The sequence below is a fragment of the Canis lupus genome, chromosome 34, assembly GCF_048164855.1.
Source record: "Canis lupus baileyi chromosome 34, mCanLup2.hap1, whole genome shotgun sequence".
Classification (NCBI taxonomy): Eukaryota; Metazoa; Chordata; class Mammalia; order Carnivora; family Canidae; genus Canis; species Canis lupus.
The window spans coordinates 11,867,766-11,894,605 of record NC_132871.1 but is presented as its reverse complement, the minus strand read 5'-3'; the positions used below and the strand labels follow the sequence as shown (position 1 = coordinate 11,894,605).

The 26,840-nt window shown below is 42.1% G+C and overlaps 1 protein-coding gene across 7 annotated transcripts in view; it reads right to left on the bottom strand.

Annotated features, from left to right (window-relative positions):
• Positions 1-26,840, bottom strand: part of CHN1 (chimerin 1) — a 223,973-nt gene that overhangs the window by 171,950 nt on the left and 25,183 nt on the right. Inside the window, exon 1 of one of the 7 annotated variants that reach the window (XM_072811010.1) lies at positions 23,579-24,029. The exons of the other annotated variants lie outside the window; for them this stretch is intronic. Within the exon in view, the coding sequence (XP_072667111.1) occupies positions 23,579-23,597 (19 nt within the window). The 5' untranslated portion in view covers positions 23,598-24,029. Of the gene's footprint in view, positions 1-23,578; positions 24,030-26,840 lie in introns of those variants that run through there. 7 annotated transcript variants of the gene reach the window in all.

The following is a 26,840-nucleotide window of genomic DNA, read 5'->3' as shown; positions in this document are numbered from 1 at the left end:
AATAGTTTTATACCATGAAATTCTGTTCTTATCATTTAAGAATGTATTTTAAAAATACAGGGGATCCCTGGGTGGCTCAGTGGTTCAGCGCCTGCCTTTAGCCCAGGGTGTGATCCTGGAGTCCTGGGATCGAGTCCTGTGTCAGGCTCCCGGCATGGAGCCTGCTTCTCCCTCTGCCTGTGTCTCTGCCTCTCTCTATATATATCATGAATAAATAAAATCTTTAAAAAAATAAAATAAAAATACAATGTTCTCTTATAACGTTCTCTTACATACCAAAAAAAAAAAAGTTAAAAAAAAATGGGTAAAGCTAGCCCCTACTAGTAATGGAAGGATAGTGATAAACTCTGAGGCCAGATGAGACAGACCGAGGCCCTCCAAAGGGGTCTATCTAGGATGCTCAGTAATGTTCATTCCTTGATAAGAGTACTAGTCACACAGGTGTCTTCATTTTGTGGTAAATTACCAAGCTTAGGACTCCTGTATTTCACTTATTTGTTTACTTATTTGTGTATTTTACTTAAACATGCCTGTGTATCTTCTATTTTTCCCGTTCTGTATGTCACACTTTAAAAATGAAAAAAACCCTCTTCGCCAATGACATGATACTCTACATAGAAAACCCAAAAGTCTCCACTCCAAGATTGCTAGAACTCATACAGCAATTTGGTAGCGTGGCAGGATACAAAATCAATGCCCAGAAATCAATGGCATTTCTATACACTAACAATGAGACTGAAGAAAGAGAAATTAAGGAGTCAATCCCATTTACAATTGCACCCAAAAGCATAAGATACCTAGGAATAAACCTAACCAAAGAGGTAAAGGATCTATACCCTAAAAACTATAGAACACTTCTGAAAGAAATTGAGGAAGACACAAAGAGATGGAAAAATATTCCATGCTCATGGATTGGCAGAATTAATACTGTGAAAATGTCAATGTTACCCAGGGCAATTTACACGTTTAATGCAGTCCCTATCAAAATACCATGGACTTTCTTCAGGGAGTTAGAGCAAATTATTTTAAGATTTGTGTGGAATCAGAAAAGACCCGAATAGCCAGGGGAATTTTAAAGGAGAAAACCATATCTGGGGGCATCACAATGCCAGATTTCAGGTTGTACTACAAAGCTGTGGTCATCAAGACAGTGTGGTACTGGCACAAAAACAGACACATAGATCAATGGAACAGAATAGAGAACCCAGAAGTGGACCCTGAACTTTATGGTCGACTAATATTCGATAAAGGAGGAAAGACTCTCCACTGAAGAAAGTCTCTTCAATAAATGGTGCTGGGAAAATTGGACATCCACATGCAGAAGAATGAAACTAGACCACTCTCTTGCACCATACACAAAGATAAACTCAAAATGGATGAAAGATCTAAATGTGAGACAAGACTCCATCAAAATCCTAGAAGAGAACAAAGGCAATACCCTTTTTGAACTCAGCCACAGTAACTTCTTGCAAGATACATCCACAAAGGCAAAAGAAACAAAAGCAAAAAAAAAAAAAAAAAAAAAAAAAAAGAAACAAAAGCAAAAATGAACTATTGGGACTTCATCAAGATAAGAAGCTTTTGCACAGCAAAGGATACAGTCAACAAAACTAAAAGACAACCTACAGAATGGGAGAAGATATTTGCAAATGACACATCAGATAAAGGGCTAGTTTCCAAGATCTATAAAGAACTTCTTAAACTCAACACCAAAGAAACAAACAATCCAATCATGAAATGGGCAAAAGACATGAAGAGAAATCTCACAGACGAATACATAGACATGGCCAACATGCACATGAGAAAATGCTCTGCATCACTTGCCATCAGGGAAATACAAATCAAAACCACAATGAGATACCACCTCACACCAGTGAGAATGGGGAAAATTAACAAGGCAGGAAACCACAAATGTTGGAGAGGATGCGGAGAAAAGGGAACCCTCATACACTGTTGGTGGGAATGTGAACTGGTGCAGCCACTCTGGAAAACTGTGTGGAGGTTCCTCAAAGAGTTAAAAATAGACCTGCCCTACGACCCAGCAATTGCACTGTTGGGGATTTACCCCAAAGATTCAGATGCAATGAAATGCCGGGACACCTGCACCCCGATGTTTCTAGCAGCAATGTCCACAATAGCCAAACTGTGGAAGGAGCCTCGGTGTTCATCGAAAGATGAATGGATAAAGAAGATGTGGTCTATGTATACAATGGAATATTCCTCAGCCATTAGAAACGACAAATACTCACCATTTGCTTCAACCTGGATGGAACTGGAGGGTATTATGCTGAATGAAGTAAGTCAATCGGAGAAGGACAAACACTGTATGTTCTCATTCATTTGGGGAATATAAATAATAGTGAAAGGGAATATAAGGGAAGGGAGAAGAAATGTGTGGGAAATATCAGAAAGAGAGACAGAACATAAAGACTCCTAACTCTGGGAAACGAACTAGGGGAGATGGAAGGGGAGGAGGGCGGGGGGTGGGGGTGAATGGGTGACGGGCACTGAGGGGGGCACTTGACGGGATGAGCACTGGGTGTTATTCTGTATGTTGGTAAATTGAACACCAAGAAAAATAAATTTATTATTAAAAAATAATAATAATAAAATAGAATTTCAGCAAAAAAAATTAAAAATAAAAATGAAAAAAAATTCCTTGAGGAACAAATAAATACGGCTCCTTACAATTCCACTGTTCTTAGTATAATAACAGTAGTCCTACTGACCATGTATGAGGAGGGTGCAATAATTATCTCAAATAGTGTTTGTTATAGGCCAAAAAATCTCAAGGACGTTCCACATATAAATTGAGCATTCCACAGTTAGAGAATAGAGAATAGAAGAAATAAATATATCTAAGTCTAGAATCAGACTTCAGAACTCATGCATTCAGAAAAAAAACAAGTCAATCAGTTGACCAACCGACAAGGTGAATCCTTCCCTTGACAATTACATATCTACAATGTCTAAAAATATGATGGAGAAGACCCATAAAGAACACATTCTAGTTTAAGCTATTTTCCTTTGTTCTCAAATGTGTACTATAAATCTAAAGACGGAAGGAAAGAAATCTACTGCTTTTTTTTTTCATCTTCAGATTTTTAAAAATTTAATAATAGAAAAAAACCTGGTGCTTAAAAAAAAACCCTACAGGCCCCAAATGAAGTCACTTGCACTAAGTACCGTCACCAAACTGAGACTCCTAATTGGAGTTTCAACCTTCCCCAAGAATGAAATCTTGATGCGTTATCAGTCTGGAATCTCCTGGTCAGCACTAGTGAGGTAATCCATCTGATAACTCCTATGGCTCCCAAAGAGAGATAACCTTGCCTGAAATAATCCTTCCCGCCCACCCACCCCCCCCAGGTCCCTCCTGGTCCTACTCTTTCTGCCTTTAAAAATCTTTCCTCTCCTGCAGCCCTTTGTAGCTCCTTTGTATTTGCTAGATGGGATATTGATTCATGAATCTTTGAAAAAAAACAATTCGATCTTCATATGTACTCAGTTAAATTTTGTTTTTTTTTAACCCTGGTAATGGGCACATTTGAAAGTGCAATCTTCATTTTATCAATGGAAAATCATAGCACTTTAAAAATAAAATCTTCAGATCTCAGTATTCAAAGATGCCAGGGGATGAATCAGCACTGTGTGCTATGTGTGCATCCGCTACATCTGCTCCTCTATTACATTTCTCTGACCGAGGTTTCTCACAAAGTTCCTTAGCTCAGAAACTAAGTTTAAATTCAATGTTCGCATACATTCAATGAAAATGATTGACTTTTAAAGAGACTGTGTATCATAAGCCCATTTAAGATAGATCCTGTACCAAACAGTATGATGGGAATGAAGGCAACATGAAACTGAACACTACACCCTTGATACAGAAAAGGGCAAGCTAACAAAGGAACAGCCTCAACGTGCAGCCTACCCACAGAACATATTATGTATGCTTAGCAGCCAGCACATACAATAATTGTTTAAAAAAAGAAAACGAGTGATTCTTTCTTCATATATAATAGATTCCTTCTTCCCAGACCTTTGTAAGAATGGTGAAAGAAATGACTACTTTCACAACCATCTAAAATATTTGGTTATAAGCTTCAATTTAATTTTTCAAAAAGTCTGACTTCATTTTCAACAGAAGGTTCCTTTTACTGTTCTTATTCCATAATATACCTTTGACTCTAATGCTTGGCCACTTTTATGATGAGGCTGAAAAAAAAAATCAGACCTAAACCTACAGACCTAAACTTAATTAGCTCTAAATTTTAGTGGATACACTTTCCTGTCTTAGTCTTTTATGATATAGTTTTCATTGAAATTATGATCGGGATTTCAGAAAACAATAAAAAAATATAAAACTTCCCTCAGCAAGAATAAATAAATAAAACTTGGGACACCTGGGTGACTCAGTGGTTGAACGTCTGCCTTTGGCTCATGTTGTGATCCCATCGTCCTGGGATCCAGTCCCACATCGGGCTCCCCACAGGGAGCCTGCTTCTCCCTCTGCCTATGTCTGTCTCTCTGTGACTCTCATGAATAAATAAATAAAAATCTTAAATAAAACTTCCCTTAGCAACCTCAACGTAATTTCAATATAATTCCCTTCCCTAATAATGATAATGTAAACAGTAACCATGTAAAATAAAATAGTGTTAATTACATACTAAATATACAGGGGTAAAAAGGATCCATATAATGATTGGGTGAATTCCTGCTGCCCTTCATTACCGTTCCATTTATTAAATCTCATTCTTACTTAGAAATACTAAGCTATATTCCAAGTATACCTTCCTGATTTTAAACAAACAGAACAATTATTTTAGAACAATTACTAATCACCAGATCCTTACAAATGGCAGTATTTTAAATGTTTAGAGGCTACACATATAAACTACATCTCATAAATCATATATATTCTTTAAAAATAAGTGTTAAAGGCAAATGGAATGAAGGCAGCCTTTTTGTATTACACAGATCCCAGTGTTTCCAAAATAACCTTAAAATCTTCAATAGTCTTAACTCCTGTAATAAAAATGAACACTTTTCAAAATATTAAACTGAAGCTCATCAATTTTAAAGAGTCAAGCTTTCTGAAAACCTAAACTCTAACATTTAAAATAAATATTTAGATGTTCCTTCTTACATTGTTGCTGAATTTCCTTAGAGTAAGGAAAAAGAGGAAACAGGGTGGCAAGCGCCATCTTGTGGGGTTCCTAGGAAATATTTTTACTCTATCAGTTCAGTTCCAGAAGCAAATTATTATACTTACTCAATACAGTATTTTTGAGATCCAAAATGTTTTTATTTTTTTTATGTTTTTAATTTAAATCAAAGTATTCACTAATGGTTAATTTTCCAGGGTCCAAATGCCAATAACTGTAATAAAGTACATTTGTGGACATGGGGTAAGATCTTTCTTCTAAAGCACTTGATATATTTATAGCCTAACTGTCACATTTTATCTTTATAACATCCTCAGGAATTAAGGCTGGAGAGATATATTTTACAATAAGGAAGCTTGATAATATATATACCAAAGGAATTAAACAAGCATCTAGGCAATGGAGAAGTTAGAATGAGTTTTCTGATTTTGGGGGTAGCAAAGTCATAGAACAGTGGCTCGCAAAATAGAGGCCTTTTGTTGTTTATAAAAGCTAAACCAGAAAGTTAGCAAGAATTCTAAAATTCAGGGCACCTGGGTGGCTCAATTGGTTAAGCTCCTGCCTTTGGCTCAGGTCATGATCCCAGGGTCCCTGGATTGAGTCAGGGAGTCTGTTTCTCTCTCTGCCCTTCCCCCCACTCATTCTCTCAATCTCTTTCTCAAATAAATACATAAAATCTTAAAAGAAATTTTACAGTTCAGTGGAACTAAGAAACTCCTTGTGTGTGTGTTTGTGTATGTGAGCCATGCATGTCCGTGTGCCTTATAAGTAAAAGTATACAAAGCAAGTTATAAGTTAAGGTTCATAGTATATGAAAAAAACGAAAAGAAAGGAAAGACTAAAAGGAAAGAAAATGCCCCCAAAATCATGTTTACATGATTCTCTTTAGACTTTAGAAATAGTACTATTCTAAAAATAAATAAATAAATAAATAAATAAATAAATAAATAGAAATAGTACTATTTCATATATTAAAGAAATAATATTAATATTCCACATGAACAAGTGGCCTGGAGTTGCCTTGCCACTAGACCAAAGATGTGTTTTCTTTGCCCCCCAGAGTGTTTTTTTTTAAAGGCCCAAATTAAATCCCAACATTAAAATTGGAAATTCCTCAACATCTCCTATTGTCTGCTACCTATCTGCCCACTGAGTTGTGGGCCTCAGTTTACAATTTTTTCTAACTTCCTTAATTTTCCTCCTTAATTCTTTTTCCTGGTAATCTTTTTTGGGGGGGGGATGGAGGGGTAGTGAGGGCATAATGACATCCAAGGTCATGCTAGGGAACAACACCATCTGCTTAAGGACCCTTCCCCAATTTTCTATTTGAAAGGTACTTAATTCCAGTCCTGCTATATTGGTTGACAATGCAGCCACACCTGGAGGTTTGCAGAATATTCATCTTTTTTTTAATGCTGTTCTGAGATACAAAACTTTGAGAGAGCTTTCTGCTTTGTGAAGAAAACCCAAGCCTACCACTGGTGGGAAGAACTAGGGAGATCTGTGTTATGGTTCAACATTTTCTTTATGGGAGGGGGGAAAAGACTAAATAAATACTTGGGGGAGACTGGGGGCGAACATGACTTCGGTGAAGTCTAGGTTGATTTAAGATTTGACAACATTTTTAATTTCTATAGCTTCCCACAACTGTTTTAATAAAATTCTCCCAGAGCATACCATTTTGCTAGTATTGCTAATGATTTCTTTTTCTTATTTGAGTTTTATAAGTGATTATTTACAACATAACTACCATAATATATTTATCTGCCTTATGACAATATGATACATTATACTTCTATAGAGGCTTTCTCAAGGACTGTGAATCTTTTTATAACTCACTGGGAAATAAAATGTGAAGCTTATTAAACTTCCCCTCTTGAGTTCTTTAGAAAAGAGAAAGTATACAAAACAATAATAAATACACTGTTAAATATACCAGAGTTCACCCAAGTTTGGTGGGTTTTGGTTTTTTGGGGGTTTGTTTTGTTTTGTTTTGTTTTGTATTTTTGGTAATTAGGAAAAATTTGAGATTTTTTTGTAATTAGGAAAAGTTGGAAATAGATGTAACCTACAGAAATAGGTTTGAAATACAGAACATGACAGTTTAAAGTGGTAGACTTCATTCACTTCAGTTTATATTACCACTTCTAAGTCTGCCTTAAAATCATAAAGCTTTTAAAAAGCACTACTTGATGGTGTTTATTACTACACATTGTTGCAGAGTCTCAATAAAAAATTTAGATGAAATTCACCTACGATAAATTCTTAGTCTCTTAATCTAGGTATTGTTACTTAAATGAAGCTTAATTATACTTCCATAAGCTTTCTGTTTAAATTTTAAAATAAATGTCAACTTTAACAAATTTATACCTTGCCATCTAATTATAGCAGCTGAAAATACATAGTAAGCAACACATTAAAACTGCACATTCACTTTAAATGTAATTTTACTAGTGAAAAAACTACCTCAGAACAGTTCTTTTGCAAACTAATATTAATATAATTAACACATACTAATTTTCCTTCTTTCCTGGTAACAGAAAATAGCTCATTATAAGCCGAAAATACTGGATGTTTTCTATGGAGACCTTCAATTTTTGATTAAGTGAAAATTATTTCCAAAAATTGTTTTTCAATTTTCAAATGCCTTTGTTTTCCTAAGGTCAATTATGATACTTGAAACAGATGAAAGGAAAAAAAATTGATTAGAAGAGTGAAATCAGAAGGCACCGTGAGCTGAATGAGGTCTTGCCCCAAAGGAGTAAGTCCTAAGACCCGTGGGCAGTCAGTGCTCCCTCCCTCCCGACCAGGGTGGGACACTGGGATGAGGGACTCCCAGAAAACATCTAAAAGAGAGAGAGCAAGAGCTCCCCTGTCTGGAGAGACCAAGAACAGCAGGGAAGGGGGCGGCACAAGAAAGAGGCCTGGGTGCCTCCAGAGAACTGCAGAGCCATCTGTCTGAAAAATTGAGGATGACAGGCCTTTAAGTATTCTGCAAGTCTATAGCCATGTCTGTTTCCTTCCTTCTTTTTATTACTGTATCATTAATGTTCCTTTTTCTTGTTCTTTTGAAATAACTAATCCTTTTAATTTCGACTAAAAGAGTGAACAGACAAAAGTTGAGGATCATTTCTCATTCAAAAAGATAACTGAGGGGTGCCTGGGTGGCTCAGTGGTTGAGCGTCTGCCTTTGGCCGAAGGCGTGATCCCAAAGTTCCAGGATCGAGTCCCACATCGGGCTCCCCGCAGGGAGACTGCTTCTCCCTCTGCCTGTGTCTCTGCCTCTCTCTCTCTCTCTCTGTGTCTCTCATAGATAAATAAAATCTTAAAAAAAAATAACTGAAAGTGTCCAGTCAACTTCTAAATATTGTGATGGATTAAAAAGAAAACATTTTTGTGGCTCCCATATTTAACTTATTTTGCACACATATATAATGAGCATCCTTACAACATCCAAGCCTAAGAATACTAGCAAGTGCCATCCAAAGACTCAAACAGGCTGCATCACCAAAAGCAACTTATAAGAGTCGCAAAGTCAATTTCACCAATATTTTTTTTCACAATTAAATAAACTATTGTTAGAAATATGTGAAATGTCCCATAGACTACTGACTTCCTCTTTCTTTTTGGTTTCAGCACATCTGAAAAACAACAATAGTGTAAGCTTTCTGGTCCACTGCTTTGTGCCTTCTACTCAGTAAATTTAAAGACATTGAACGAGCCATTTTTTAAATGGAGGATAATATGCAAACGTCCTATGAACCTGGCTAACCCACCACCGTCTACAAGGGAGGCTCAAACAAAGAACAGCATGCCCTCACCATCTTCTTGCTAGTATCCTGAAAAAATTAAAAAAAAAAAAAAAACAAAAACAAAAACAAAAATGGAGAAGAGATATCAAACCAGAAGTACCCAACATTCCTCTTACATTTAGTTTGGTCTGTCCAGAAGGTTTTGGTTTCCAGTTGAATACGGGACACCTAGCAACATTAAAAGGACCAATTGATGAACCTGGATGAACAAGTCCTGTGTTTGCAGATCCTGTTTAGTGTTCTTTCTCAACTCTGCTTTGAAAGTTGGAAGAAGGATAAAGAGACTTTTTCTTTAAAGAATATAAAGCAGTATAAACCCAGCCAGAGGGGTACTTGGGTGGCTCAGGGGTTGAGCATCTGCCTTCAGCTCAGGTTGTGATCCCAGGGTCCCAGGATCAAGTCCTGCATCAGGCTCCCCACAGGGAGCCTGCTTTTCCCTCTGCCTGTGTCTCTGCCTCTCTGTATGTCTCTCCTGAGTAAATAAAATCTTTAAAGAAAATCCAACGAGAATTTCACCAAAAACTTTTCAAAAAAGTTACGTTGACAAAATCAACCAATCCCTAAGTAAATATGTCCTGCCCTTAACATGCAACAATACTGCAGGAATATATATTTTTTAACTTATTTTGCATTTAATATATATATGCCGCCTCCTTTAAAGACTGAAGATAGACAACAAAAACAATCTAAGACAGATTTTGAGATATGTTTGCTATTGCTAACTTGATTAACATATTGTAAAGCTATAGGAAAGAATAATGAGTGCTCTAGGTCTCTACCCTGAAAATTGTTAAACTACGGAAGTACCAGGGCACCTGGCTGGCTCCACTGATAAAACAAGTGACTCTTGATATCCAGGTTATGACTTGAAGCTCCACACTGGGTATAGAGATTACTTAAAAATAAAATCTTCTAAAAAAATTAAAAATAAAGAAGTTAAGTACCATGGTTTAAGAAATATTTATTCACTTAAATATTTGTTGAGCACTTACTACATGTGAAGCACTATGCTAAGCACTGAGGACAAAGTAAGAATGAATGAGTCTTACCTGACAGAAATCATCAGCCTAGAAAGACAGAAGGATACATAACTACTGTGAAAGGAACACACTGGCAAACGCCACAGGAGATGTGCAGATAAAATGATAAAGAATTCAGAAGACAAGGGATTCATTTTGAATGGGTGGCAGGGGGCAAGGAGTACAGACTGCAGTACTGAACGGAAGGACAGAGCAAGTACTGCAAATACAGAGAAGGGAACTGATAGGGAAGCTTGTGCAAAGAAGAATCGGCAGGAGTTGGCAGTTGACAGGGTACAGAGGCAAGGGAGGGAGGATGGAAGAAGGCAAGCTAAGGATCTGGTGCTGGGAACATGTGCCACCTGGAGTCCACAAGAAATCCTGACAGAGGGGCACCTGGGTGGCTCAGTGGTTGAGCATCTGCCTTTGGCTCAGTTCATGATCCTCGGGTCCTGGGATCAAGTCCTACAACAGGCTCCCCAATGGGGAGTGTGCTTCTCCCTCTGTATCTCTGCTTCTTTCTGTGTCTCTCACGAGTAAATAAAATCTTTAAAAGAGAAGGAAGGAAGGAAGGAAGGAAGGAAGGAAGGAAGGAAGGAAGGAAGGAAGGAAGGAAGGAAGGAAGGAAGGAAGGAAGGAAGGAAGGAAGGAAAAGAAAAAGAAATATTGATGGAGATGTAGAGGGGGTGCCAGGGCAGGGCTGGAGACAGAGACTCAGGAATCACCCACACAGTATACACTGTGGAAGTCTGAATACTCCTGAGTAAGGAAGGGAGGCCAGTTCTTGAAAAGCAGACATTTCAGGCAGCAAAAAGAGGAAACTGAGGCATAGTGAAAGGGGAAGAAAAGGAGTAGCAGAACACAATGTCTTGAAAGACAAGAGAAAAAAGTTGCAAGAAGAAGCAGTCAAAAATAGCAAAGAGGGGCACCTGGGTGGCACAGTTGTTTGAGCATCTCTTGGTTTCGGCTCAGGTTGTGATCTCAGAATCATGAGATCAAGCCCCACATCAGGCTCCATGCTGTGTGTGGAGTCTGCTTGAGACTCCCTCCCTCTCCCACTGCCCCTCCCCACTGCATTCTCTCTCACTCTCTAAAATAAATAAATACATTCTTTTAAAAATGGCAGAGAATGCAGAAATGTGCAGAAAGATCAAATATGAGGACTGCGGGAAAGCCACTGATTACTGGCTACTAACTGATGAAGCACTTAGGCAAAACAGAAGCCGAAAATGAGGTAGTAGCTGTGACAGGAGGCACTCCTTGACCAAACCTGAGTCAGGCTATCCCAAGCTCTCTTCTTGACTAGCCTCGGCCCTGTCCCCAGGCTGCACCAGGCCCTGCAAAGCCCTTTGAGCAAGAAATCTGCTATGGCAGTTTAGAGAGAATCCTCCTACCTTTGCTATCCAATCAAATTCCTCACCCCTGAGCCCTGATATCTCATCATTCTGGCCCGTCCTCACCAAAAATCCTGTTGGGTCAGTTTAGCAAGAATTCCCCCTCCCCTGTCTCCCCTTAGCCATTTTCCATTCGGTGACACACACACACACACACACACACACACACACACACACACACACCACTATAGATCCTCCCTGCTCTCATACTCAGAGGTAAACTCCATCTCTTTCTCCTATTGTCCTAGTCTTGACACCTATCATGGTAGTCCTGAGTCTTCCTTGTTCTTTAAACCAGTGTCAGAATCCTTTGTTCACCAGAGTTGCCCACCTTTCTTTTTCTCTAGTGCTTAATGATATTCCCAAGCACCTACTACAGTCCCCCACTGGCTGGGAGGAGACAGGGTAGACAGGGTGGAGGAGGAAGCAGCCATGCAAGGAAGAGGAGGTGGGGCCCACAAAACAGTAATAACTCACGCTGGTACTTCAGAGGGTTCCAAAGTTGAGGAAAGGGTTTCTCATGTTGACTAGGAAAGCATGGCTGTAATGTAAGGGAAGCGGTCCAGGGCAGAGGAGGAAACTAATGAGACAAGACAGAGAAAAACAAATTCCTCTGCTTATTGTCTTCAGTCCCCTTGCATTATGCTTTTTTGTAGACCACCTCATTTCTTTCTGGAACAAGGAGAGGTATTAAGAAATAACAAAAATTTTTCTTTGATTCATTTAAAAATATGAATGTTTAAACTGCTATTTGTATCTACTCTTCTAATACCCGTATGACAATAGCAGGAATGTCTATGTAGCATGCAGATTTATTATTATGAGAGAAAGATGGTATGTTTTCATTTTCAGACCTCTAAAAGGTTAAGTTAGCCATTTTCATACTGAATTCCTATTCAATTTGATTATGTTCCCTACCGTGAGAGTAAAACGTGAACAAACCAAGCTAATTTATGTGCAATTCCTTTGTACTGTTGAAATGAAAAGGAACAATAGTTTAATGAAGTGGAATTTGTTATCTAATTATACCAAATAATTTAGAAACATCTGCCGATGGTTAGTAATACTACAGTTAAAACCTCAAAGAATCTGCTCCCAGAGAGATTTCCATTTTACTCAAGCCCTTGTGAGCTTCCACTTGGGAAATCCGTATTATAGTATGGAACCATCAGATGAGAGAATGGCACATTTACTGCATTAACAAAAAATAACAAATGAACAAAGAAGTGAACAGTAGAAGGTGTGTACATGAATTGAGGCCTTAAAATTAACTCTCAAATTTAAGAAATCCAGCAGACTTCTGTAATATGCAACATTCATTCAAGCATTTATTGAGTAGCTTGGATGCATCAGACACTCGCAGTTGTTAAGGATACACAGAAGAAATCTACAGCTTTCACGTCAGGGAGCTTCATCTAACAGGGAAGCAAAGAGAATCCATGTACGGACCACCCTATCACCACAGGGTAAGTGGTAGGAGAGAGAAGTGTACGGGACACAACAGATGCAGCAAAGGTGTAACTAACTCACAAAGGGAGACTATTCAGGCTGAGTTTTGCAAAGTGTGTGGAGGTAAGCAAGTGCAAAGAACAGCTTTGGGAAATGACTGTGCCAGAGGCACACTAACTACAATCCCTTCTGGAAACTTCAAGTAGTCCAGTACGGCCGAAGCACAACCTCTGAGGAGGAAAGAAGAGGAGATGAGGCCAGACAAGCAAGCAGGGGTCCTATTCTAAAAGGCTTATATTCAAACTAGGGAATTTGGACTTAATCTTAATGGTGACAGGGACCCACTGTTAGACTAACCAAATTCTAAGAGGCATAAATTTCCAATTATGGACTCTGACACAAAAATAATCCAAAATAATAAAGGAAGAAAAGAGATAAATGAAAGCAAATGTTTAAGCTGATTCAAGGTGGGGTGCCTGGGTGGCTCAGTTAGTTAAGTGTCCAACTCTTGATTTCGGCTCAGGTCATGATCTCAGGGTCATGGGATCGAGCCCCGAGTCTGGCTTTGCACCTTGCAGGAAGTCTGCTTGAGATTCTCTCTCCCTTTCCCTCTGGCCCCCTTCAGGCACATGTGCATTCTCTCTCTAAAAAATAAACATATAAACAAACTGATTCAAGGTTGTCCACAGGATAAGCATATAGATGATAGTCCATCACTATCACTATACTTATTCACTCAGTAAACCTGAACTGAATACCTGGGACATAGCAAACATTGAGCTTATAGTCCTTGATATATTTTAAGGGCTAAGAGGCAGGGGCTAGATCTGATTAGAGTCTAGATCATCACCCAAAGGAGAAGCATTGCTGATTGGTCAGTGTACTTTACATTTCAGAGTACAACAGGAAATATCAACTGTTCAGAGCTATCAGAAGTCTATCTGGTATTCTTTTTTTTTTTTTTTTTTAAGATTTTATTTATTCATGACAGAAAGAGAGAGAGGCAGAGACACAGGCAGAGGGAGAAGCGGGCTCCATACAGGGACCTTGACATGAGACTCGATCCCGGGTCTCCAGGATCACACCCCAGGCCGAAGGTGACGCTAAACCACAGGGCCACTGGGGCTGCCCCTATCTGGTATTCAATGTATGTCCCTGAACTAGGTTTCTACCAGAGCATTACCAAAGTCTAAAATGGCATGTGGCACATATTTAGCCACACACATAAACAGAAATATTGCAGAACCATTTTCTCAAGTAGGTCAACAGACTTGTGAAAACAACTGCTATCTTGGATCTTTGCTAATATCAACAATAACAATAATATCAGTAACAATATTAGCTACTATGTGTCTTCACCACTGTATCAGGAACCTTACACACATGATCTCATTTATTTCCACACAGAAGGAAGAAGGGAATTAATAGGCCTGGTTTATATATAAGGAAAATGAGACTAGAACATAGAGCTGACACTTGGCAGAAAAAAAATTAAACAGAGCCCTTTACACCAAAATCCAAGCCCTTCCCTCTACACTGCACACTATAGAAGTATCCTCCACAAGCTCCCCATCCCACACAGTAAAATCTGATCCTTACCATGGTTTGTTTATAAGGCCCTACATAGTGACCCCAAGACTCCTCCATTCCCCAGGGACCTCTCTGTCTCATCTCCTATCACCCCCCCCTCGCTTACTCTGCTCCAGCCATGTTGCCCTTCTTTCCCCCACATATTCCCACCTCAAAGCTCATTTCATGAGGCAAGGAATGTAGGACTCATTCCCTCACATCCTTTGAATCTCTGCTCCAAATCCACTTGGCTGTGAGGCCTTCCCTGACCATGCTGCACATAGCTAGCTCCACCTCCTCATCCTGCTTTATACTTCTTCATAGCACGAACCACCTGGCACAGTAACATTTTTTTAAAGATTTATTCATTTTAGAGAGAGGGAGTGCACACCTGGGAGCATGCAATGGGGAGGGGCAGAGGGAACAAGAGAGGAATTCAAGCAGACTCTGCTGAGCGTGGAGCTGACCCAGGGCTCGATCTCACTACCCTGAGATCAGGACCTAAGCCAAAGCCAAGAGTCGAACGCTTAACAAACTATGCACCCCTCCCCCAGGCGCCTCCACACTATACATTTTTTATTGTCTGTTTCCTTCCACTGCAAACATAAGTTCCTTGAGGACAGGAACTAATACATACCTGGCACATTTTAGGTCCTTGATTTCTTCAACAGATGAGTAAACAAATCACAAAACAAGAAGACCCATCCCAAGCCTCAGAGTTATCTTCAGAAAAATTAGGAAACAGTATACCTCTTGTTCCTCTTTCCTTCTCTCACTCTATGGTACATCCATTCCTTGCCCCTGATCCCAAACGCCCTGGGCTCTTACATTGTTCTGCTTATTACACCACCTACCTCAGGTCCTTCTTAGTAATGCCGCACCTCCTACCTAAAAACCAGCACTTTCTCTTATAGCACAGCTCCCTCAATCAAAATGCCTGCCCTGTCTACTTTAAGATCCTCAGTCCATAAATTACAATCATTCCCTCATGCTACGTGAAGGGAAGTATCTAGAACTAGCATGTTATTCCTCATAGGTAACATGCTAAGAATCCATGCTTTAATTGTAGTATCATGGTATTAAATGCATTCACTACGGAAGGTCTGCAGGGGAAATACTTCAGTCAGGCAGATATTTATACACTGCTCAAATGGATACCTATGCCGCTTACCTATCGGGCTCATGCCCTGATCTCAGGGACCTGGGTTCAAGCCCCACAGGGGGCTCTGTGCTCAGTGCATGTCCACTTGATTTCCTCTCTCCCTCTCTCTCTGTCCCTCCCCCTGCTCATCAGAGTGCGCTTGCCCATGCGCTCTCGCGCTCTCTCTCTCTCAAACAAATAAACAGAACTCTAAAAAAAAGAGATTAGCAATTTAAAGAAAAGGTCAAGTCTGTGGTCATGAAAATCTATGCATGCAGAGATACGATTCTTGGACTACATCTCTTCTTCTATTTGTTTTACACCATGAGATATACATGGTCCCGATGAAATCCAAAGGTTAAAAAGTCCGAGTGGAAAGGGAAAGGACAACCTTCGGAGCAGCTAGAGGAAACACAATGAGGTGGCCCCCTGCCAGGCTACTAAGCAGAGAGGGCCCACACCGGGGCCTGACTCATCTTCCCTTCCCACAAATTCCTCAACTGTCTGCATTAATTCTTTCCAAGAAGTGCTTACTTTTCTAAATTTAAAACAACTATTCAAACAGGCATGAGCATTTCTACACTATCAATTTTTTGTTTTGTTTTAGTTTCTTGGAGAATAAAAGAGAAAAAAAACTTTCTAAAAATGTGAAAAGTTCTAAAAGGTTCCTGGATATAAAACCATTATTTTTAAAATAGTCATTTCTGTTTTTTAAAGTTTAAGTGAAGTAAACCTTTCTTCTATTCCATCTGGTCCTCCCCACTCCAGGTAATTTTTAAATTAATAATGTTTCAATTGAGACAGAATTCACACACCATAAAATTCAGTCTTTAACATATACAGGAAAATTGTTTTTTTAGTATATTCACAAAGTGTTCATTATGGTTTTTAGAAATAAGGAGCCAAACTAAGAAAGTATAATATATCTATTTTTCTATCAAATATGTTTTTTTTTCCAACATAACTTTTCAGTGTAAAATACACTCACACCATTCTGTTTCTTAGTTGCTTTTTTTTTTTTTTTTTTAAGAGAGAGAATCTTAAGCAGACTCCTGACACAGGGCTGATCCCACCACTCTGAGGTCATGACCAGAGCTGAAATCAAGAGTTAGACACTTAACTGAATAAGCCACTCAGGCACCCCTATGTTTTTCAAGGATAGTAAGATTATATTAATAAATAAAAATCAAAGGTTATGGGAATCATTTACTATGTAGGAATAACTTATGACTGGTAAAGCCAGGCTCAACGATTTGTCTTGAGTTGGGTTTGGACAGAAAGTTCAGTGACTTCATTTAGTTTATATACTACAAATGAATAATAAAGTTTTTTATTTTTATTTTTTTTAAAGACTTTATTTATTTATTCATGAGAGACACAGAAGGAGAGAGAGAGGCAGAGACACAGGCAGAGGGAGAAGCAGACTCCATGCAGGGAGCCCGACATGGGACTTGATCCCGGGTCTCCAGGATCACACCCTGGGCTGAAGGCGGCGCTAAACTGCTGAGCCACCTGGGCTGCCCAATAATAAAGTTTTTTAAAGGTGCTACTACTGATACTTTATATAAAACTGAGAAAACATCAATTACTCATGTCAAAGGATATTACTATTACTATAGAGATTCTCATGAAGAAAACAATTAAGAAAAAGTGCCTAGCCGTCTGGGTGGCTCAATCGGTTAAGCCTGACTTTGGCTCAGGTCATAACCTCAGGTCCTGCGCTCAGCAGAGTCGGCTACCTCTCTCCCTCTGTCCCACTTCTGCTGCTCTGTCTTATCTGTGTGTCTCTCTTTCTCAAATGAATAAATAAAAAAAATTTTAAACCCAAAAAGACAAAAAACGTCTTCTTACCAAGGGTGGGATTTTTTTTTTTTTAAAGGTAGACAAATACTGATCTAAAAGAAATTGAAACTCTTATTGACAAATATGTCACATTTTTATAAATTATACATATCACTCTATCTTCAAAGATCAGGATGCTAATAGGATTGTTACTGCAGGGACAGATGCCATTCAAAAGACTACATTACCAATATTCCTTTTATACTGTACACAGATGGTAACTATCAGAGTTATGGCAACTATAATTCTTTTATCTCTCTTACATAGTATTAAATCTCCACACATTAAAAGAAAATTTTAAAGCTGAAATATTAAGCTTTTGATACCAGTAAGAGAATATGCACAAGTATTTACATAAGGATGGTGATTTTAATGACAGCTGAAAAGATGAAACATTCTAAGAAAAGTAGCTGTGCTCTCACCACTAGACCACCCTGCGGCTTAGGTAAGTCCCTCTCCTGTTCTTAGATGAGCAACATATGAAAAACAAAAATGTCAGCAAAGACTGTATTCAAGTGGAGTTTCCCATAAAATTAGCTTTAGGGCAAATAAATCATAGTGAAAATGCAGTTGATTTGTGTTTTTAAAAACAAGTTTTAGGGGCACCTGGCTGGCGCAGCAGGTAGAGCATGCAACTTGTGATCAGGGGGTTGTGAGTTCGAGCCCCACACTGAGTGTAGAGATTACGTTAGAAAATAAAAAAATTTTTAATGTCAGGACAGTCATAGAAAATCAGAAATTTTTCCAACTGTATCACAAAGAAGGCACCATTAACCATTTAACTGCTCCAAAGGATCTCTAGAAAGATGCCAAAAGGCAGGTGCGGCAGGCAGCAAAATGAAAAGGTTTCCATGGCAGTATGAAAGTCTGCAGAAAGGAGGTCAGAAGTCACAGTGAATTCCTAAGTATCAGAAGGGATCTGTGGCAGTGATGATAGTGACTGGTATGAAAGGAAAAAGGAAAAAGAAAAAAAAGGGGCGAGGGGACAACGCCTGAGCTAGTTCTACCCAGATAGAGTTATTCAGGGTCCAGCCAGCCCAACTGGATTTTAACCGAGTTCCCAGTCTCAGCATTTGTCTGAGCTGTAACCACAGCCCCATTTAGCTATAAATGACAGACATTCCTGCCAAAGGATAACCTGGCAGGATGCTTTTTCACCCAGCTCTGTCAAATAGGGCTTTACTGGTATAGACAGTCAAGGCGTTTGTTAGGTAAACGAGCTATAAAGTCCTAAATTAGATGACTTGAGACTTTGTTTCTAGTCCAGCAATTGTTAGAGAACATGTGCTTCTCTATCAGGAAAGTTCTAAAAAAAAAAAAAAAAAAAATTCCTATTGGAAATAGGTAGTTAGGTACATATACTATAGTTCTGGAATATAAGCTCCAAGAAGACAGGGACCAGGTCTCTTGCACATTGCTGTAGATTTATGTCGAACAGACGAGCAAGGTGAGTGAGCAGAGTATGAATTACATTTGGATGATGTTTAGGATTTGAGGATTTAAAAATTATTTGAATTGAAACAGATAACAGAGGCATACTCATCTACAAGGTGGAGAAAAATGCTAGCAAATACCTGAACCTTCAAAAATGCATATTTTCAACTCCCAAATGGGACTGTAAAATCAGGAAGTATTGGGATCTAGTTCTTCTATCACAGATAAAACAGAAATGTGCCTTAAAAATATCTTTTTAAGCTGCAAAGGTGATTAATAGTGAAAACAAAAGGTAAGACAGTTGTCAGTCTTCAGCTTAACTTGTCAAGTATTTCTGAGTTGCTACAACGTACTTAGGTAAAAGAAAGTTAAATATATCGATGTAAAATTGTATTAGGTAATTTTAGAGGTTCTCATTTTTTTTAAATGAAGCTTTCACTAACATCCTATAAAAGAACATTCTTTACAATGACAAAAACAAAACCTGGATGCAAATGGAAAACATAAAGAAAAATAAAACCAACAACCTAAGGGCACCTGGGTGGCTAGGTCAGTTGAGTGCCCTCCTCTTGATTTTGACTCGGGTCATGATCTCAGGGTCATGATTCTTTCTGCCCCATCCCCCTCACCACAACCTGCACTTTCTAAGGAAAATAAAATAAATCTTAAAAAAACAAACTAGACTCTATTGCTGGCAGCTATGCACTGAATTGTGTACTCCAATAAATTCCTATGTTGAAGCCCTAACCCCAATGTGATGTTATCTGAAGAGATGAGCCTCTGGGGAGAAATGAGGTGAGATGATGTCATGAGGGTGGGGTTCACATGATGAGATCAGTGCCCATAGAAGAGACTGGAGACCTTGCTTTCCCTCTCTCCACCACAGGAACACACAGCAAAAAGAGGGATGTCTGTAAACCAGAAAGAGGGCCCTCATCAGGAAGTGAATATGCTGCTCACTGGTCTTAGAATTCCCAGCCTCCAAAACTTCAGGAAATAAATGTCTGTCACGTAAGCCACTCACTTTATGGTATTTCATTCCAGAAGTCCAAGCGGACTTAGGACACTGGCCTTACCAACTAACACACCCATGATAGACAAGATAGGGTCCTGGCAGTGGTTGCTTTGGGAGAATCTCTATTGAGCTCTGACGCTGATAACTGTTTAGTTACATGTGTCCAGTTTCTTGTCCCTATTTCCTCTTTACTATTATCTCACAAAACTTTATTATCTCATTGCTCCTCTGCTCTAAGTTGGTTATTAAGAGGAAATATAAAGGGATACGAGGTACTTCTGACTAGTCAAAAAGTAGTACAGTTGGGGCGCCTGGGTGGCTCAGTTGGGTAAGCATCTGACTTTTGGTTTTGACTCAGGTTATGATCTCAGGATCATGAGATGGAGCCCCGTGTTGGGCTCCACGCTCAGCAGGGAGTCTGCTTGAGATTCTTTCTCCCTTTACCCCTCCCTCGTACACCCTCCCCCTACGTCCATGTGAGTGCATGTTCTCTCTCCCTCTCTCTAAAATAACAGATAAATCTTTTTAAAAACAGTAGTACAGGGGATCCCCGGGTGGTTCAGCAGTTAAGTGCCTGCCTTTGGCCCAGGGCGTGATCCTGGAGTCCTGGGATCGAATCCCACGTCGGGCTCCTTGCATGGAGCCTGCTTCTCCCTCTGCTTCTCTCTCTCCCTGTGTCTCTCATGAATAAATAAATAAAATCTTTAATAACAAAAACAAACAGTAGTACAGCTGACTCTTGAACAGACCTACTTATATGTAGACTTTTCTTCATAAAACCAGTACAGTACTTATAAATGTACTTTCCTCTGATTTTCTTAATAACATTTTCTTTTCATTAGCTGACTTTATTGTAAGAATACAACATATGATATATATAACATAGAAAATATGTGGTAATCAACTGCTTATGTTACTGGCAAGGCTTCGACTCAACAGCAGGCTATTAGGTTTTTGGGGAGTTAAAAGCTAACACTTAGATTTTGGACTGTGTTGGGGATCAGCACCCTTATTCCTCATGTTGTTAATGGATCAACTGTCATATCTAAAATAAAATCTATTTCTTCTAATGGTGGGGACTGCTCTTAATATATACAAAGGCTATTTTGAATTGGGCATATTTGAGCAATCCCATATTTAATACAATGGTTCTCAAATTTAAGGATAACAGAATCACAGGGGAGTCCCTTTAAAATCCCCTTCTCCTAGAAATGCAGATTCTGTGGACCTAGGGGCAATGGAATCTACATTTTTTTTTAATTATTCATTTGAGAAAGAAAAAGAAAGAGAGAAAAAGGGAGTGCACATGTGCACAATAGCAGGGGTGGGGGGGTGGGGGGCTAGAGAGAGAGAGAAAAACAGACTCCTCACTGAGCAGGGAAGCTGATATGGGGCTTGATCCCAGGACCCTGGGACCATGACCTGAGCTGAAGGCAAACTTAACCAACTGAGCCACCCAGGCACCCCAGGAATCTACATTTTGGACAGAGATGACTGATGAATAGTGTACAACAACTACTACTCTATCTATCATTACTGAAAAACAGCCTCTGCACACAGGTGTAGTTTCCTTTATAACAGGGAGATTATTCTTAAAAACCTGCAACCAAATTAGCTTTTGTAAATTAAATTCTATTTTTCCACAAGCTGACTTTAAAATCTTAAAGACACTTTATTCATTCTGAGCGGTGGGAATTGTTTCTTTTAGCTTCTTCTTGAGGTCAAATCCATGCCCTTCCTTTCCCCATCCCTACTTACATAGTTCAAGATTTAATAATTTAGGAATCCTTAGAACCTTATCCCTTACTCTGCTTCTCCCTAATTTGTTTATTCACTGAGAATGTCAGCATTTGAAGAAAAGTGGCTGATTCATAAACCTTACCTTTGAAAACACACCTGAAAATGCAGACTCTTTAAAAAGGAAAATGAGGGGCACCTGGGTGGCTCAGCGGTTGAGCGTTTGCCTTTGGCTCAGGGCGTGATCCCAGGCCTGAAGATCCACTCCCACATCGGGCTCCCCGCAAGGAACCTGCCCCTCTCTCTCTCTTTCTCTCTGTGTATCTCTTATGAATAAATAAGTAAATCTTAAAAATAAAAAACTAAAAAGGAAAATGAATTTCGTGAAAAAACAAAAACAAAGAAACCTCTCGTCTAAGGGGAAATTTACTCCTGGAAATACTACTGCTGTGTATCAGCTACAACAGTATAAGAGAAACGCTTCTTCAAATGAAAATATCAACTATGATTTAAGCCATCCACCATTTTTAACTTTTGTACAAAAAGAAGTCCACACTTAAAAAAAAATGCTCTACTAGATGGTGCAGATGAGACACAAAGTATTAGAAAACAACAGTGAGATTTTTATTTCTTTCAGAGAAAGAAGAAACATTTTTTAAAGCACCTAGAGATGGGGGATCCCTGGGTGGCCCAGGGCGTGATCCTGGGGACCCAAGATCGAGTGCCACGTCGGGCTCCCTGCATGGAGCCTGCTTCTCCCTCTGCCTGTGTCTCTGCCTCTCTGTCTCTCATGAATAAATAAATAAAATCTTAAAAAAAAAAATGCCATTTCTGGTACTGTGGGTATTCCGGCAAAGTAAACATACCCCAGACTGCAGACTGGCAAACTGTGTTCTAGGCTCGCTTCTGCCACAAAAGGGCCATTAGAAAATAACCTGCCTGCATCTAAATGTAATGCATACAATAAGATGGCTAAATAAGGGTAACTCTTTGATTCTAGCAGATTGATTCACTCTCAGTATTTATATGAAAAAGCATTTGTGGTATGTGATGCCTATGACTTGATCAAATGATGCAATAAAAATGTAACTGGAAACTTCATCTTGTGAGTCACTTACTCACACCGCCCCGGTGGCCAGCAGTGTCCCATCAGTACAGACCATACACACTACTTTGAACATCTAAATTCCCACATGCGGAGTTTTCTTAAAGGGAGGTGCGAGTCCACCACGGTCTGCGTGGCAATAGGAAACATTGTATCCTTTCAGCCCTTCTTCCCAACCCATTGTCATCACAGGCTCCAGGCGGGGGGGGGGGGACCACCTTCAAGTCTTAACCACTGAAACAATAGTGTTGCAGTAATTGCATCACAGAAATCACATTGCTTTCCTAATACCCTCAAAGTTATTCTCCCGAGATCACTTATCACCCAGAAACCAACTTTCTCCTTGCGTGCTCTCGTTATTTGTCAGCGCAAACACTTTCCATTGTAACGAATATTCGGTTCACCACTTATCCTGGGCTCCAAATAAATAAATAAAAAATAAATAAGCCGTCCCAAAACCCAACAAGGCTCAGCGCGCCTGCATCTGGCGATTTCCCGGGGAGCCTGGGATGCACGGACATCTCGCTCGAAAATAAATAAACTTTCCAGGATCTTTATTTACTGACTTGAGACACGTTAGGTCTGGAAACCACCCGCTAACTTGGCTCCCAAGTGGGCACGTTAGAGCGGCCTCGGGTCACCCGTCGGCCAGGGCGGGCGGAGGGCGGAGGGCCGAGGGCGGAGGGCCGAGGGCGGCTGGCGGCGCAGGGCCGGCCCGGGGAGCACACGCCCAGCGGCCCTGCCTGCGGAGGAGACAATGGGAGAGGCGCGAGGGAGCCGGCCCGCGCCCCCGCCCCGCCCCGGCCCGCCCCGGCCCGGCCCCGAGCCCCCGGCGCCCCCCGCCGCCCCCCGGCGCCCCCAGCCTCCCCGGGGCGCGGCCCACCTGCACTCACCGAACAGGGTCAGGGCCATTGTACGGCGCTCCCGGCCGCTCGCCGCCGCCTCCCGCCGGCGCACGCGCTCCTCCCGGCCGCCCGGAGATGAGCGCCGCGGCCCGGAGCGCTCGCAGCGCGGAGGGCGCGGGGACCGGAGGGGCGTGGTGGGGCGCGGGCGCGCGGGGACGCTGCAGGCCGGGGCGCGCGGCCACAAAAAGTTATGTGTGCGTTCGCGTCGGGCGCACCCGCGCCGGGGCAGACCCGCTAGCCCGAGGCGAGCCGGCACTTGTCGCGGCCATCTGTGCGCCACGCGGAGCGCGCGGGCGGCGGTACCTGCCAGGCGGGGGGCGCGGCGGCGGCGGCGGCGGCGGGGAGGAGCAGCAGCCTCGCGGGGCCCCCGGCGGGGCGCGCTCACTCCGCAGCCCGCGGCCTCGCCGGCGCCATCTTGCGACAGCGTCTCCCCCCCGGATCTGCCCCTGCGCCTCCTCGCGCGACCCCCGCGGGCGGCCGGGCCGCTGCGTCCCCATAGCAACGGGCGCGCGCTTGGGGGGGCTGCGGCCGCTGCGTCCCCATAGCAACGGGCGCGCGCCGGGGGGCGCGGCTCGGAGGCGCGCGCGGGGGGCCGGGCCGCTGCGTTTCCCTAGCAACGGGCGCGCGCCGGGGGGGGCCGCGGCCGCTGCGTCCCCATAGCAACGGGCGCGCGCGCCGAGTGCCGGGGTTCGGAGGCGCGCGCCGGGGGCCGGGCCGCTGCGTCCCCATAGCAACGGGCGCGCGCGCCGAGTGCCGGGGTTCGGAGGCGCGCGCCGGTGGCCGGGCCGCTGCGTTTCCCTAGCAACGGGCGCGCGCCGGGGGGGGGCCGCGGCCGCTGCGTCCCCATAGCAACGGGCGGGCGCGCCGAGTGCCGCGGTTCGGAGGCGCGCGCCGGGGGCCGGGCCGCTGCGTCCCCATAGCAACGGGCGCGCGCCGGGGGGGCGCGGCTCGGAGGCGCGCGCCGGGGGCCGGGCCGCTGCGTTTCCCTAGCAACGGGCGCGCGCCGGGGGGGCCGCAGCCGCTGCGTCCCCATAGCAACGGGCGCGCGCGCCGAGTGCCGCGGTTCGGAGGCGCGCGCCGGGGGCCGGGCCGCTGCGTTGCCATAGCAACGGGCGCGCGCGCCGGGGGCCGAGACTCGGGGGCGCGCGCCGGGGCCGGGGCCGGGGGGGGGGGGCGCCGCTGCGTTCCCATAGCAACGGGCGCGCGCCCCTCCTGCCCTGGGACTGGGAGGAGCCGCCGCAGCCGCCCGCTGGGACGCGGCCTCCAGGAGCCTGGCGGGGCGGGGGCCGGGGCCGAAATCCCTGCGATTTTTCTTGAATGGGATTTGTGGAGGCGCGGAGAGGACGAGGGCCGAGCTGTTACTCGAAAGAGGAGGATGCTCCGCGAACTGCCGTCCCCAAGCCGGGAGGGTCATGCGGGGCCGGGTTCGCGCGAGGACGGATCTCCCTCGGGGTGGGCGCGGGTCTGCAGCGCGTGACCTGGGGCTCCGGCCTCGGCTGGGCCTGGCCTTCCCGCCGGGACTTCGGAGCCTCGGGGGCCACTGATCGGAGGGGACGGGAGTCGTTTAAGAAGCAGCAAGGGATTACCTGCAATAATTTGATACAAGGCCAATGCTAAAATCTAATTTTCTTGCTTTTACTTGATGCCTCTTTGATATTATCTCAGGGAAAAAAATGCACGTTTCGCACTGATTGGCACTTCTATACCACAAAAGATTGTTCCCCTGAGCTTTTTGCATTTATCTGATAATCACTGGCAACATCCTTCTTTCTATGATGTTCTCCGCTGCTCGCCTCTTTGCCTTAATTACCGAAAAGCCATATAACGCCTTGAGATGATCAACCACAAGAGATGCTCTTGAAAAGCTCGGTTATGAGGTTTTTGTGTCGTTTTCATTTAATGTATTCGAAAATTCAGTATTCTCTACTTGCTATGTGTGTTCCCTCTGTTAAAAAAAAAAAAATCCCCGTTTCTTGTGTCTCTTAGGGATTGGTTACTGTTTCAGCATCTAATCCTGTAGATTTTCTCTTTGGTTCTCATGTCTTCCTAAATCATCTTTCCTCTTTACAGGTCCTCAGATTCCCTAATGTCATTTTCTGCTTCTCTCTGATTTTCAACTAATTCTTATTAGAATATTATATAAACATATCTTCTACTGAATGTGTCTTGAGGATCAAATCCTTACAAAAATTACAATTACTACTACAAACAGAACCACAGTTAATTCATCATCATTTCACAACAGACTCCCATCAGAAGAAAAAGAAAAGCCAGTTGGGAGGAGGAGCCAAGCCTTTTGTTTCATGTCAGTTAACTCTAGAAAAAAGAAATAGTAAAATAATTCAACCTGAACACGCAAACGTATGAGATTCTGCATGCTTGAAATTTTCTGATGAACTAAAATGGCTCTCCTTCAGCTACTAATATCAAAATAAACGTTGAAATCCCCACAATGTTAAGCCTTAATGAAAAGGGCTCTTGATTCTGAACAGCCTTGCTGCTCATGAAAAATCATAAACACACAGCTCGTGAAGATAAATGAGATACTTAAGAAGGCTTTGTGGGACAGATTTTATAACCATGTAAAGATTGCTGCTGATCTGCTCTGCAAATCAGATAAATCAGAAACGAAAGAGCATTTGCTGCCTCAACCAGTGATCTTCAACCTTTTTTGGAACTTAATTTCCCTTTAAGGCTCTGATGAAAATACTGTCCCTCTGCCTGGAAAATGCTTACGTACATATTATACACTCACCAGAATTGCTTCCCAGGATCTCAGAGGGATTATGGCCTATTCAGGGACCCAGATATCCTTTGTAATCTCAGTTTTATTTTTATACTTTGAATTTTTTACCTTTCACATGGAAGCATGGATCTTTGAACAGGAAAGGACCAAACTCCCCTGATTTAAAGATAAGGATATTGAGGGCCCAGCAGTCAAAAGATTTTCCCAAATGTGTTCACCTTTTAGTGGCAGAACTAAGAGGAAAATCTGAGGCATCTGGTGTTTCTCCCTGACCACCTCCCCCACCCTCCATCCCCCACCAATTTAGAGGATACATGGTTTGAATTTAAAAAGAAAACTCTGCTTAGTATTAGAAACAGAGTGGCAAGGGGACCATTTTGTCTTCAGTCATTTTGCATGTTTCGGTCTTCTTGTAATTTGGGAAGTTGAATTTTTGTCTCAAAGGGCCTTTATTCACATGCTCTTCAACTCAGAACTATGTGTCCAATCAGGTTGAGAGAAAAA